This window comes from Leptonychotes weddellii, chromosome 1, assembly GCF_054177405.1.
Source record: "Leptonychotes weddellii isolate Sample4059 chromosome 1, ASM5417740v2, whole genome shotgun sequence".
Classification (NCBI taxonomy): Eukaryota; Metazoa; Chordata; class Mammalia; order Carnivora; family Phocidae; genus Leptonychotes; species Leptonychotes weddellii.
The window spans coordinates 28860836-28876552 of record NC_138369.1 but is presented as its reverse complement, the minus strand read 5'-3'; the positions used below and the strand labels follow the sequence as shown (position 1 = coordinate 28876552).

At 41.2% G+C, this 15717-nt stretch overlaps 1 protein-coding gene across 3 annotated transcripts in view; it reads right to left on the bottom strand.

Annotated features, from left to right (window-relative positions):
* Positions 1–15717, bottom strand: part of LOC145721607 (uncharacterized) — a 129837-nt gene that overhangs the window by 78668 nt on the left and 35452 nt on the right. For all 3 annotated transcript variants that reach the window (XM_081820339.1, XM_081820349.1, XM_081820330.1), the window contains exon 3: positions 6771–6817. In XM_081820339.1, the coding sequence (XP_081676465.1) occupies positions 6771–6817 (47 nt within the window). The remainder of the gene's footprint in view (positions 1–6770; positions 6818–15717) is intronic.

Below are 15717 nucleotides of genomic sequence, written 5' to 3'. Positions count from 1 at the left end.
ATAAATAGAGGGATTGCATTTTAAGCGCATTTCTTTTAACACTTAGATTTATGGGGGGATTTAAAGATTTATTAACTTGAGAGAGAGACAGAGAGAGTGAAGGGAGGAGGGACAGAGGAAGAGGGAGTAGGAGAGCTGTCTCCCTGCTGAGCATGGAGCTAGATGTAGAGCTCCATCTCACCACCCAGAGATCACCACCTGAGTTGAAATCAAGAGCCTGATACCCAACCGACTGAACCACCCAGGCGCCCCTATGGGGGGATTAAAAAAAAATGGCAGTGTTACTGCTCATGATGTAAAATCAGCATTATTTTTTTTTTTTAAGATTTTTTATTTATTTATTTGAGACAGAGAGAATGAGAGAGAGAGCACATGAGAGGGGGGAGGGTGAGAGGGAGAAGCAGGCTCCCCGCCGAGCAGGGAGCCCGATGCGGGACTCGATCCCGGGACTCCAGGATCATGACCTGAGCCGAAGGCAGTCGCTTAACCAACTGAGCCACCCAGGCGCCCTAAAATCAGCATTATTAATTAAAGTGTGATTTAAGGAACTTAGGAATCTGTAGCTTTGACTTTGTGGGAGTAAATAGATGGGCTTTTCATCAGCGTGAATTCCATATTCGAAAGGGACATGAAAGAAAGACATGGGCTCTGGAGCCAGTGATACTTGACTCTGAATTTCACTTCACTGCTGACTGGCAAGGAGAACTGGGGCAAGTTATTTGCTCTCTTAGGATCTTAGGATCTGTAAAACAGTAAAACAGTTTTCACAGTTGCTAGCAGAAACAGTAAAAAAACAAAAGTACCCCTTCCTAGTCAAAGATGAATTGGTTCATGAGACCAAATGAGTGAGTTTCTATAGTAAGGAATATAGTGTTTTCTGAAACTATTCAGCACCTGAATTGTAGGTAACAAAGATTTTATAGGAAAATTTGTGTCAATGTTACTGAGCTTAGCTAGTAAGAGTTTGGAGAGGGACATTTGTATAAGCAAAGTGACTTAATACAAAGTAGATGCTCAATAAATGATGGTATAATTGAAAAACTGAATGCAAGAGAACAGTGTGCACATAAAAATGGTGGATAAATCATATGGGGAAGATCTCCATTACCTGCATATTTATTATTTGAGAACCTGTAGGTAGCAGCTGTGAAGGGAAGCTGGGATCATGGTAACATGGAAAATATCAACCAATGATATGACTATTTTAAAGTTCTTACTCAAATCCTTCCTTGTTTAGCATCTGGGTCTTAGTGGGTTCCCTGGTCTTGCTGTCCTTTGGATGCTCACCCAGCAAACAAACAATCCCCATGAAAACCAACTTGAAAGTGAACAGCAAATCTTACAAATGGCACAGGATTTCACATAGTTGATGAAAAGACATTGGAAAACTATTTCAGTTACATGGAAACAGGGATCTAGCAGAGTTAGATAAATTTACATCTGAAGAAGAGAAAATCCAGAAGGATGGTGTTATAACAGTTTCAAAAGAAAATTATTTGGCTCTCAAAGGATAGTGGCACACCCCGAGAAAGTGATAAAGCCTAGTTTTGCACAGTTGACTCTTTTTGATAGAACTGCTGAAGCCAAATAGGGAGGGATGATTGGGTTAGCACATATTTTGTCAGAAATATTATGTTAAAAACCTGCACGAGTCTTACTTTTTCTAAGAATTCGTATACCTTACAATTATGACCCAATTAAGGGTGGCCAACTACAGCTCAATGGCCAAATCTAGCCAGCCATGGGATTCTGTAAATAAATCTTTATTGGAACCAGCTATGCTCATTCATTTACTTCCTGTCCGTGGCAGCTTCTATATCACACTTGGAGACTTCTGTAGTTATAGCAGAGCTCTGTACTGACCACAAAGCCAAAAATATTTACTATCTGGTCCTTTACAGAAAAGGTTTGCTGACTCCTGACCTAACTTTAAGAAAATAAACTTTTTTCTTTATTAAAAATCTTTTAAAGATCTAGTTCTTTTTTTTTTTTTTTTTTAAGATTGACTTATTTATTTGAGGGGGGCGGCAGAGGGAAAGGGCGAGAGAGAGTCTCAAGCAGACTTTGCACTGAGCACGGAGCCTGACACGGGGCTTGATCTCATGACCCTGAGATCATTATCTGAGCCAAAACCAAGAGTCGGATGCTTACCCATCTGTGCCACACAAGCGCCCCTAAAGATCTAGTTCTAATAAAAGTTTTTTCCTCCATTATTTATACGAATATTTTTTTTTAAAGATTTTATTTATTTATTTGAGAGAGAGAGCACAAGAGGGGGGAGCAGGAGAGGGAGAAGCAGACTCCCCGCCGAGCAGGGAGCCCGATGCGGGACTCGATCCTGGGACTCGAGGATCATGACCCAAGCCGAAGGCAGTCGCTTAACCAACTGAGCCACCCAGGCGCCCTATTTATACGAATATTTTGATTTCCATTTGAAGTTGATTTATTCTAGGTGATGCCTGCCCCTCTCCCCTTCCACAAATTATCCTTAGCTGATAAGGCCACCCCGTAATTCAGGACAAAACATGACTGTTCCTAACGATGAATTATTGCTGGTTCCCAATTTAAGAATGCAGGGACCAAACTAACTGTTTGAATCCTGGTATTGCTACTTCTTAGCTATGAGTGCAGGCAAACTAGTTAACCTCTCTGGGTCTCAGGTTTCTCCTCTATCAAATGGGGATAACAGCATTGACCTTGCCCAGTTAGTGAACTAAAACAAGATAACAAGGGTCAGGTTCTTATCCCAGTTGCTGGTGCACACGAACAGTGTTGGCTGTTGTGATTTCTATTTCCCTGATGTCTGTTTGGTTTGGAGTGGCAGCTTACACAGCCTGCATTCCAGGCTCTAAGTTCCCCTGGGCATTCCCTGAGTTGTCTACCACTGTGGTTGATAAAGCCCTACTTTACCAAACTAACCAGCCTGCTCTGTTTGAAGAGTCAGGGATGCATTAGGCATTGATCTTTACTGTTAAAGGTGTTTCTTTTAGTGGGTTGATGTCATAAGTATGTGCAATAAGCAGAGGTGAGGAAACTTTCATAAGTGTCCGACAGCAGCAGGGAGATGCAGCCCAGTCCAGAGTGTATATAAATGTTCCCAGATGCTCTGATTTCCAGAGGGGCGGCGTCTTGTCACCAGAGACAGCGGACAAACATGAACGCGGCATGGCGGTGATTGTAATGAGGGTGGTAATCAGCAGGCCAGGGGAGAGCTAGATGATTTCCTGACTAGATCATGGGTGAGGAACAATACTGGCTTTATCCCCCCAGGCCTTGTCCTAGCTCCCAATACTCACAGGAAAAATTCTCATTAAGCTCCCCTGGTAGGCAGCTTCTAAATCGGCCCCAATGATCCCGCCTCTTTGGATTCATGCCGCATGTAATCCCCTGCCCTCCATCGAGTATGGCCTGGACCTAGTGACTTTCTGCTAACCCACAGAAACTGCAAAGGTGATGGGATGTCACTTCTGAGATTAGGTTGCAGACATGTCTAACGTCTACCTTGGTAGCCGATTCCCTTATCACTACTCTGACTTGTCTGTTTTCATGAAACAAGCTGCCTGCCACTGGGAGAGACCCAGATGTCAAGGAACTAAAACCCAACAATCCTCAGTGAACCTGCCAACAACATGGAAGCAGATCCTTCCCCAGTCAAGATTTCAGATCAACCTCTAGTCCTAACTGACCTCTTGATTCTAGCTGGTGCGTGACCTTGAAGCAGAGAACCCAACTGAGATTCCTGACCTGTGCAAGCTGTGAGATAATAAATGTAGGCTGTTTTAACCACCAAGTTTTGGCGTACTTTGTTATGCAGCAATAGGTAATGAATACAGATTTCTTCCTTAAAGTTAAAAAGTAGAGGAAAGGCCCACATTTCTGCTGAGGGTTGGTGTTCAATTAGATTCTCACTCACTTGATTTTTCTCTCCATTCTTCTTCTAATGCTGTGCTATATTTCAGGACAGCACACTGCTGATAGATCAATCTACCTAACACAACCTCTGATACCACCAGACACCTATTTAAAAACCTTTCCTGGCTCACACTGGCTGAAGGAAAGAAGCTCGACTTTTCCATTTGGTGACCAAGGCTCACTTGGACGTCTATCATCTACCAGCTGCTAGAACCCTCTTCCTAAAACACCAATTAGCACATGTTACTCTTGACTTAAAAGTCTTTCTTGGAGTCCTGCTACCAACTGGATTAAATCTGTGCCCCGCAGCATGGCAATCAGATCTTGCCATGATCTGGTTCCCCCGCCTTCCTGCCTCACACTTATATTTCCACAACATGGAAAAGCTTGTCCTATGTACCTAATCTGGGTCTTTCTCTTGCCCTCCATTGCCATATTCTTTCTTCTTTTGTCCAAACCCCCTTCTCTGGAAAATTCATACTTGAAGATTCAGCTCAGATCCTCACATAATAAAAAGGAAAAACAAAGAACCCAAAACGCACTCATGTATTTGGACCAACACAGACCATCTCTGGAAGTATCCAGAAGAAACCAGTGACATTGGTTGTCTCTGGGGAGGGGCATTGGATGGGAATGAGGGGAAGAGGTTGGGAGAGAGAACTCTCACTGAAAACCCTTTTTTACTTTTGCAATTTTTTGACATATGAATATACTTACCTATTCAAACACTGAATAAAACAATTATGATGAAAAAAAAAGTTAATTTTTGGACTCACCTTTGCTGGGAAGCCTTTTCTGACTCTCACATACTGAAGAGATTGTGTGATGATTGTATCTGTCAACCCCTCTAGTGTCTGAGGTCGTAGAGATCAGGGATCACCCCTTATTCACCCTCATCTCCTCCCAACCCACTGTCTAGCACTGTGCCGGCTGTTTCACAGGCCCCAAATATCTGAGGAATAAAAAGCTACAGTTCCTCAGCACTCCTCAGCCAGACTTGCTCTGTTACTCATTCTCCAGATCCCTACTTAGACAGGCATTCCCTGACCACCTAATCTGGTCAGGCACCGCTGCTGGTCTCTGTTGCAACACTGTGCGTTCCTGCATGGTACATACAGCACACTGTCAAGATTTTTTTTAAAGATTTTATTTATTTTAGAGAGAGAGGCAGCATGAGTGGGAGGGGCAGAGGGAGAGGGAGAGAGAGAATCTCAAGCAGACTCTCCACGTAGTGCAGAGCCTGACACAGGGCCTGATCTCAGGACACAGGAGATCATGACTTGAGCCGGAATCAAGAGATGGATGCTTAACTGACCACGCTACCCTGTCATGATTTTTACGTGTTGAACTGTCTCTCTCTCCTCCTGGACCGTGAGCTCCTTGAGGGCAGGGACTATGGCTGCCTAGTTTTCTACTGTCTTTGCAATGTCTCGAGAAATGTCTGTCACACACTGGGTAAATACTGTAGGCAATATGATTTACTGACTAAACAGACGAATGAAAGAATACCACTTCGTCTTCATCAGAGTGACTATTTGAGTGTCTAAGAGGCACTCAAAACTATTTGTTGAATGAATGAATAATGTAAGAGAGGACATTTAATCATGATCATACTGATAAATGAAAGGAACTCATTACATGGTACTCTCAACCCCTTAATATCAGCTCATGGAAAAGAATAGCTTCCTTCAGTTCCATTTAAATTATTCAGAATAAAGGAAAGGAAGTAGGCTCTCGAGGGACATGCTAGAATATCCTTGTCTGATTGTGTGTGTGTGTGTGTGAGAGAGAGAGAGAGAGAGAGACATCAGCCTGTAGGTCTCACTCTAGGTGAAGCTGCTGTCCATAGACTGGGGATTGGGGGTTGGGGGGTGGGTTGGTGACAGGGGACTGGACTAGTTCTATGGTACTTTGTGCAAATATGCTGCCAGTGGACCATGTAATCTGGTTTTCCTCAAAACCAGCAATTTAGAAGTTGGAATACTTACTTAATACGGTTTCTAAAGCAATACTGTTTTGGATTATAAAACTGATGCATGCAGTGCAAAGAATTTCAAAGCTAAAGAAAATGTAAGTAAGAAAATAAAAGTTACCCTAATCTCACCATCATGGTGGCCTATTTTTTTTCTTACTTATATGTGTTTTAGATTCATTCTCTCCCTTCCCCTGCTTCCTCCCTCTCTCCTACCTTTCTTCCCTTTAACACACTTTGATCCCTTTATATTCTGTCCTGAACATTATCTGTCAACATTAAATGTGTTTTGACAATTACATTTGAAAGAACTGTATATTATTCTGCTGGTGAATTTGCCTCAATCCTTTGTATCAGTTGTTTTCTCCTTATTGCTACTATCATTCTACAATTATACAGTGAACAATTATACAATTCGACAGTGAACAAATTTGACTTTAACTTTGCATTTCCTTTAACTAGATTTATAAAAGTAGCATTATTGACTAAACGAGTACAAAAGAAAATATTGTTTACAGGTATGGCCAAATTAATTGTAGTCCTAATCTCATTCATTCTCTTTTTACCACACCATTACCATAGACTTTCACCCATATTGTTACACTGTTATCATGTGATATGTTTATATTTAATTAGAAAGGATCAATTAAAATATGCTTATCATTTATATCTCTTCTTCTGTAAATTCATTTTCCCCATTCATCTACCTCTCTGGAGCTTAAATATTTAAAAATGCAATTGAACTTACATAATATTGTCTTTGTGCTTGATTAGACTTCCAATTAAAAGTAATATTTTAAGTATAATATATAGTCATTCGATGGAAATAATCAGGCTGGAATAAACTACAAAAATAAAAATGTCATACATTGACAGCTCACTTACCTTCAGCTGATTTACGATTCCATTTGAACCCTTTGGAATTTCGAGTACCTGAATGGAAACGAAAGAACGGATTTGAGGAGCTTCAGTCAGGATGAAAGATCACACTCTGAGGCAATGATGCTCAAGGTACGGTACGGTACAAGGACAAAACTCAACAAAGTCACCTGGCAGGGCTTGTACTTTGTGTGTTGGGCCTTCTCCCACACTCACCAAATTAGACTATCCTCTTGGCAAGGCCCGGGAATTTGCAGGTTACCAAGGATATCCTGCAATTCAGGAATTCCTATTGATGTCTTTCTTTTGAGGACTTAGCCTGCAGCTGGCCTGATACGATGCGCATGCCCTGAGTCAGGTGACCCTCCTTCAGAGTCGTGACCATCGAGCACCCGCCCCAAGGGCAAGTTTTTCCTCTTTGGATATGAGATCTTGACTACACTCAGACAGAGCCTATGTGTTCTAGGGATCTAGGTATAAAAATGCAATACTCAGAGGACGATCTTTAATTTGATAAGCTATGGAGATGGTCCGGAGCCTTTCCCGCCAAGGGGCGAGCTGGTCTTTGACTTGGGGGTGAGGCAACAGTGGGGCGGGGATTGGGTGAATGTGATAGGTGAGCGGGGCTCCCAGAGCAAGGTGGAGACAGACCCTGGATGGGAAGCAGAAGGTTTGCCATAGAAAACAGGAGGCAAAGTCTCAGAGAACTACCGTGGGTAATACATAATACACACAGAGGGAGAGCTTCTTCCTTAGCAATGTTCTTCCAACCCTGTTGCTCATGTGGCTCCCAGAATGTTTTTGAAAAATTATTTATTCCTTACATTCTAAAATGGAGGGCTATGATATTTCGTCATAAGGTTTTATAGTTGTGCAATTTCTAGCACATTTTAATGTTGATGCTGTAAAATAAAATCAGTCTTATTCACTCCTCAATTCATACAGGAAAAGGTTAATAGTAAAGAGATTTGACACTTCGCTCTATTTGCTGGTTCCATTTTAGTTCCTGCACAGAATTTACTACAATGTAATGTATTTTTTTTTCAATGTAATGTATGTTAACGTTTGAATGGCTTTTTATTGATCTCTCTTGTCACAATTTTCTGCATCAACTTTCTGTACAAAGTTAAACTTTGAAATCTTTAATATTTTCTGTGAATTTGATGCCCTAAATGCTAAACAATTTCTTCTGTGTTGAATTGTCATTATGACTATTTGTATTTGTACTTAATTGCTCAACACAACAAATACATTATACATTTGGATAAATCATTATGAAACATGGGAAGTAAAATCTTAAAATCTTATCGGAAGTCTGTATCTTAAACGAGATGAATGGGAATTTTCCCTCCGATTAACTCCTGAATATTTCTGATTGTCCAAATGAGACAGGGTTCAGCATCAGTTTTATTCCCTTTTTTTCTTTTAATCATACTTATAAGTACAGCCAAACTTTGTTCACATAAGTAGTGGGAAAGGAAAGAGTTTCCTTATAGCAACATCACTCAATTCTTCAAACTCTTCTGGGGTATTTGCCAAAAATCGTATGGTGATCTATCATCAAAAATTATTTTTAATGATCTACTAACTGACAACTCCATCAGATCCTTCTTCAATTTTGTTGAAAGCAAAGAGTTGAAAAGGATTTGTAACCCAATCATTAGAATCATTCACTTTCTCAACACTAACAGCTAGATTCTGAATCACTCCTTTGTTTGGAGTCCTGGATTGTTTTTAGCCTGGGGGACTGAGCCACAGTAAGCTTCTGGATGGGTGAGAGGTGGGCCTTTCTTTTGTAAAAGGGGAAGGAGGCAGCTGTGAAAGGGAAGTCAGAGAGGGGACCAGCTGGAGCCTGAGGCACCACCCCCGGGGCACCCTTCCCTTTGTGTCTGCAGTAGCCTGCAGGAAGTGTGCCCTCAAGTTATGCAGTTGGAGGCCCTAAAAGGAGAAGCAGCATGCCACAGCCACAGTTTGAGCATCATCTAGAGAGGAGCTGACAATCTGGAAATTCCTTTAAAACCATTCATGCCAAACTCAGCCTTAAAAATTCTTTGTGGCAAAACTATCAGAGTAATAATAGATTCAGACAAGAATCATCAATGGAGGCGAGAAGTGGTGAAGGGAAGTTATAGGGTCTCAAGTTGTCTCCCCGCAAAGCATGAATGAATCACTCATTAATTCCCAAGTACAAAATACTTATAAATTAACTTTACAGTGAGGAAACTGGCAGACACTTTATATGGACAGACACTATATCTGGGTACCTACTGAGAGCAGGCACTGAGGAAAACATACCATCATTTCTCTGATAGCTCTGCCTCAAAAGCAAAACCTGAATCTGATCATGGGGAAACATTTAGATAAACCCAAATTGAGGGATGTTCTAGAAGGAAGGGACCTGAAGAGACTTGACAACTAAATGCCACATGTGACTGGGGTTGGATCTGACCTATGAAGTACCTTATTGGGATCATTAGTGAAATGCTAGGGAAATGTGCAGATTAGAAGCTATTTTTGTCACATGGCTGTACTATGGCTATGGAAGTAAGGACCCTTGGTTTTAGGAAACATACACCGGAATATTAAGGGGTAATGGGTAGCACCTCTGCAAGTTATTTTTATTTTTAAAAAAATTTTTAGAAGATTTTATTTATGTATTTGAGAGAGAGAGAGAGAGAGAGAACTAGGGGAGGGGCAGGGAGAGAGAGAGAATCTCAAGCAGACTCCACACTGAGCACTGAGCCCACTGTGGGGCTCAATCCCACAACCCTGAGATCATGACTTGAGTCAAAATGAAGAGTCGGACGCTTAACCAACTGAGTCACCCAGGCACCCCTCTGCAAGTTACTTTTAAATGGTTCAGGAAAACAAATATAAGTATACATATTAAGAGGGTAATAAGGGAAATATGAAGAGACTGAGTGAAGAGTAGGCAGGAAATCATTGTACTATTACTGAAGTTTTTCTGAATGTTTGAAACTTTAAAAAATAAAACATTAAAAAATTTTAGGGGCACCTGGGTGGCTTAGTTGGTTAGGCATCTGCCTTTGGCTCAGGTCATGATCTCAGGGTCCTGGGATCGAGCCCCACGTCAGGCTCCCTGCTCAGCGGGGAGCCTGCTTCTCCCTCTCCCTCTGTACCTTCCCCCCGCTTGTGCTTTCTCTCTTTCTCAAATAAATAAATAAAATCTTAAAATTTTTTTTTTATTCTCCTAGGGGGGCTGTGATCTCGTTGTTTGAAAATCACTAATTTTTTTTGGAATCCCGATAGACAGAGAGGAAGCTTAAGGAGTCCAGAGCTGGTGTGGACAAACAAAAAGATTCCTGAAGAATGAGGAGGTCCTCACTTTGTAATGGGAATAAAGCATGGAGAAATATGTGTGTGATTTATCGAAGAAGGGAGCAGAGACATTCTTTGCAGATGGATAATGAGATTTTTATGTTTATGCAAAGGGAGGGTGTGTGAAGGAAGGTTGAATAACACTACCATAGATACAGTGGGAAACCCCCAAATCTGAGACAGGCATAAGAAAGAAACGTGAGGCTAGGCCATGGCGTCTTTGGTATTTGTTCATTGAAAAAGATGATGATGACTCTTATTCAGTGTAGCCAAGGGGATAACCTCTGTCCTGATCAGGACCAGATTCTTCTTCTGTGTGTCCAACCATAATATGATCTGATCTCATTTGAGCTCTTGCCTGCTGTGATATGTATTTCTCAATTCAAGGTCCTTACTGTGAAATATTTGTCTGTTAAGTCTCTATCAGTCGATTTCTGCTACAGGCTTTGCTTCCTTCCCATTGACTTGACAAATGATGGCCATTGTTTGGTCATGTTGTAGATCTGCTTCTAACTACTGCCCCCCATCTCTGTCCAGATTCTTGACCTACATATTTTCCCCACAACAATTACTTGGAATGGTTACTGTTTAAGTAAGAGAAGGAAAATTGTCCTTATCTCACCAACTGACTGGTAATGGGCCTCTTGGAGTCCTCCATTAAATATGCTTTTGGAGCCATTTTGGGGCTCAGTGGTTGAGATTGCCATGATTAATTAGTAAGGTTTGCTATGGCCCTGGGAAGAATGATGATAATATTCTTGGTATATGGGGGTAAGCAGCCTCTATGGTGGCCCCCGGTAATCCCCTTCCTGGTATTCTTCCCTTTGAGTGTAGGCAGGACTTAGTGACTTGCTTGGAATCAAGAGAATACAGAAAAAGTAAAAGAATGTCTCTTCTGTGATTAGGTTTCGAAAGACTGTGTGTTCTTGCTAACATATTCTCTCTCTCTCAATGGCTTTCATGAAGCAATCTGCCTTTTTGGAGAGGCTCATGTAACAAGGAACTGAGAGTAGCCTCCAGACTATCGCTGGCAAAAAACTCATGCTCTCAGTCCAATATTCCTTGAAGAATGGAGTCCTGCCTTCAGATGAGACCCCGGCCTGGCTGACACCTTGAGGGTATGTAGCCATGTCAGAGAGCCTGAAGTAGAGGATCCAGGTAAGCATGCTGGATTCCTGACCCACACAAACTGTAGGATGATAAATGGGTGCTCTTTTCAGCTGGTAAGTTTTGGAGTAATTTGTTATGCAATGCTAGATTAACTAATATACCCTGTATTTGTCATCCTTCATTTAACCATTTTATGTACATTATTGTGATACCAAAAAAGAGTAGGAGCAGCACCACACACTTAGCAAGCAGCAAGAAACTATAGCTGAATTTAAAGAAGATGAATTACCAGGATCAATCACAAGAACTCAAGACACAACCATCAGAAGCCATTTAGCAGCAAACAGTCCTGGGGAACTCAGACAAGTTTGAGTTCAACTATTTTGCCACTCAGTCCAGGGTAGTTCATAAGTCTTTCCTGCTCTTGTCCCAGCACTCTAGCATGATTCCTTGCTTATCTCTCTTCTCCCCCAAAACACAGGCTTCATAAGGACAGGGACTGTGTCTCCTTCATTCACTGTTATATTGCCCACACCTGATAGTGCCTGGCACATATTAAGCTTCACTAAGATATACAGAATGAATAAATGTTTATGTTTCTGAGAATGTCAATAAGTCACAAAATTTTGCCACACACTTAAAAAACGTTAGGACCAGAAATGGTTATAATAAAGATTTGTGTGTGTGTATGTGTGTGCAAAAAGGGGGCAAGTCTTCCTATCTGGCCAATTCACTCATTTAGGGCATCTAATTCCCTGATAATGTCAGTTAAGTGGGGCATTACTGTAATAAGTACTATTAATTATTCATTGCTAACACAGTGTTCAAGGTCAAATGAAATCTGATGGAAAATCTCCTCACTGTGGAAAAAAATCACTTGCTGATTGTTATCACAACTTTCACTGCCGCTGTATAGAGCTTATCTCCTTCCAGCATGCTCAGCAGGGACCAGAGCCACTAAGTTCATTTTATGGAAAATAAGACAGTTTCATTTATCTGATTGCACATTTCTCTGCTGTTAGGAGTTTTCCTACCTTGTAAACAATATTATTTTTACTTTGAACTATTATAAAGAGAGAGAAGGAAATAAGTTATGGTAGGATAGAGGCATAATAAATGAAAAATAGATGACTTCTTTGAAAAAGAAACCTAGAAAGCAAGTATCACCAAACTTCTGAAATCAACCCTTGAACTGCCAATATTAAGTTAACCAGCATAAAACTCACAACTTACACTAAAGAGATGAATTTAGCATTTGCTTCACTGGCAAAATGGCAAATGGTGTGGATGCTTTAACTAAGCGAGAACCAGAAATGACATTTAGGCTTCTCCTGTTGTTCTGTGTTAAGAAGGATTTTGAGGCCCAGGGGAGGAGCACCATGATTGACTAAGGATGGCACAGAGCCTAGAGTAGACGTATTAATCAGTGTATTTATGAGCCTTAGATTTCTCTAATGTAATACAGTTAGTCAATTTCAGGGTCATTTGCGACTCAATGAAATCTAATTATGATTTATTTTTCCATATTGCAATAGTGTGACCAGACATGTTTCCAGATTCAAGGAACTTTTAGAAAAAAAAGTAACTCTGCTCTTCTAGCCTAGACTTGGTTTACACTTACATTCAACAGGTTATTTTAGCTTAGGGAAGGATTTCAGGCTCTGAAATGTTATCAGGTTACCCATGAGTGAAAAACAAAGCACATAAAAAAAATAAATCATTTTTCAAAGGTGACAGAATCCACTGATGCCTCTGGCTTATGTGTCTGTACTACACCATAAAGCAATAACTATATGTCCACTGGTGATTTGCTTTAATCTTAAGATAAATAAAACCTGTTGGAGCAGAAACTGGGAATAGTGTGGTCAAAGGGTAAACAGTATTGCTAGTACTTTGTTCTCACAGTGCACATGATGTCCTTGGGGCATCTAGCTCTTCACTAACCTAAGTTGGTGCACCAAGCCTTTAAAAAATGTATATTAAGACAAAAGGAGTTGAAAACACTTTACAACATGGTCATCAAACTTGTAATATGTAGATTGCATAGACAGTGAATATTTTTATTTTTAAAAAAAGATTGTATTTATTTATTCGAGAGTGAGTGAGAGCGAGAGCACGAGTCGGGTGAGGGGCAGAGGGAGAAGCAGATTCCCCACTGAGCATGGAGCCCAACTCGGGACTCGATCCCAGGACTCCACTATCATGACCTGAGCTAAAGGCAGACGCTTAACAGACTGAACCACCCAGGCGCCCTAGACAGTGAATATTTTTAGACAACAGCCTGTAAAACCCTTTTTTCTCACTCACTGTGAGACCTGAGGTGCCTGACACCCTGGGAGCAGGACCACAGGTCCCTTCTATTTGACAGCTCCACAGACTGCCTGAACGTCCTTTCCTGCAGGGTGGCCCCTGGATACTCCAGCATCGTGCAGTCGCCTTCTCATTCCCCTAAATATAAGGTGTGGAGTAAGCACCTCCTCCGAAGACCTGCCTCCCCTTTATCACTACATACTAGTCCCCCAGCATACTGAGCTTTCATTCATTCATTCACATATACATTTAATAAAAATGTACTGAGAGCCTCGTCATGCTCGCTAGGTGCTTAAGTCAGAATGGTAAAGAAGAGAACAGGGTTGCCACACTCATGGATGATACACTGTGGTGAGAAAGACAGAAAATAAACAAATAAAAAATAATGATACATTGTGTATTATAAAGGAAATAAATAAAGGACTGAGAAAGAGAAGAGTGGGGAGGGACTTCTGGTTTTGGCCAAAAAATAGTAAGACATTAAAAAATGAACAACAAGCAAAAGAAACATGGTTGCCTGGGCAGGAGAGGGCAGGAATTCAGTGGGGGCCTGAAGTGACAAGAAAGTAAGAATCATCAGGGGAGAGGTAACTTAACTCTCGAGATGGCACTTGCCCTGGGGTAAATCTTGTCTGTTTTTTTTTAAATTTTTTTTATTTTTAAAATATTTTATTTATTTATTTGGGAGAGAGAGAGAGCATGAACAGGGGGAGGGGCAGAAAGAGAGGGAGAAGCAGGCTCCCCGGTGAGTGGGGAGCCCGACGTGGGGCTTAATCCCAGGACCCTGGGATCATGAACTGAGCTGAAGGCAAATGCTTAACGACTGAGCCACCCAGGTGCCCAAACCTTCTCTTTTTCTTAAAGACTTATTTATTTATTTGGGTGGGTGGGGGGGACACGAGTGGGGAAAGGGGTAGAGGGAGAGAGAATCTCAAGCAGACTTCCTGCTGAGTATGGAGCCTGATGTGGGGCTTGATTCCACGACCCGAGATCATGACCTGAGCCAAAATCAAGAGTTGGACGCCCAACGGACTGAGCCACCCAGGTGCCCCATGAGTAAAAACTTCTTAATCAATAACTGATAGGGGCATCTGGGTGGCTCAATTGGTTAAGTGTCTGATTCTTGATTTGGCTCAGGTCGTGATCTCGGCGTTGTGAGATTGAGCCCGGTGTCAGGCTCCACACTCAGCGTGAGGTCTGCTTGGGATTCTCTCTTGTCCTATCCCTTTACCCTTCCCCCATTCGTGCTCTCTAAAAATAAATAAATAAATAAATAAAGCCTTTAAAAAATAATTGATAAAGATAAAGGAAATAAAAAATAGATAAAGGTAATAAAAAAGAAGTATATAGAAGACTTAACATGATCAGCAAGACAAATCGAGTGAACAGATGCAGAGTATTATTCCTGATAACTGGAATAAACCTTTCTTTGTGTGCATATACGCGACATACATGACATTTGGCCATGTACTGGGGCACAAAGCAAGTATCAACACATTCCAAGCTGTTGGTATCATACAGGCAATAGTATGCTGGTAAACTACCTCTGTTGGAAAAGAAAAAAAGCCCTGCTTTGTAATGTTTTCAGATTTCTGTGGTGTAAATAGTCCCACCACAGCTGATTTCAGGCTATTGATTTATTAACAGTAAGGTTTGCAAAATTCTTGAATCTTCAACAATCACATCTTGTGAGTCAGTATGAGTTGGCTGCACCACTGTCTATAAAAAGTAAAGTTAGCTATTAATAACAAAAGTGTAACTCCTCCTTCATTTAGATACTAAAAACATACTTCTCAATGGTGCACGTGTCAAAGAAGAAATGACAATGGGCATTCAAACTGAAGGATATGGAAAATACTATCTGTGAAACTTGTGCAATGCAGCTAAAGTGTTCTTTACAGCCTCATATGATGTCTTTGTAGCCTTCAATGATTATATTTAAAAACAGGAAAGGTAGAAAATAAATGAGCTAACAGTGCTCAATATCGCTCGGCATCAGGGAAATCCAAATCAAAACCTCAATGAGATACCACCTCACACCAGTCAGAATGGCTAAAATTTACAAGTCAGGAAACGACAGATGTTGGCGGGGATGCGGAGAAAGGGGAACCCTCCTACACTGTTGGTGGGAATGCAAGCTGGTGCAGCCACTCTGGAAAACTGTATGGAGGTCCCTAAAAAAGTTGAAAATAGAG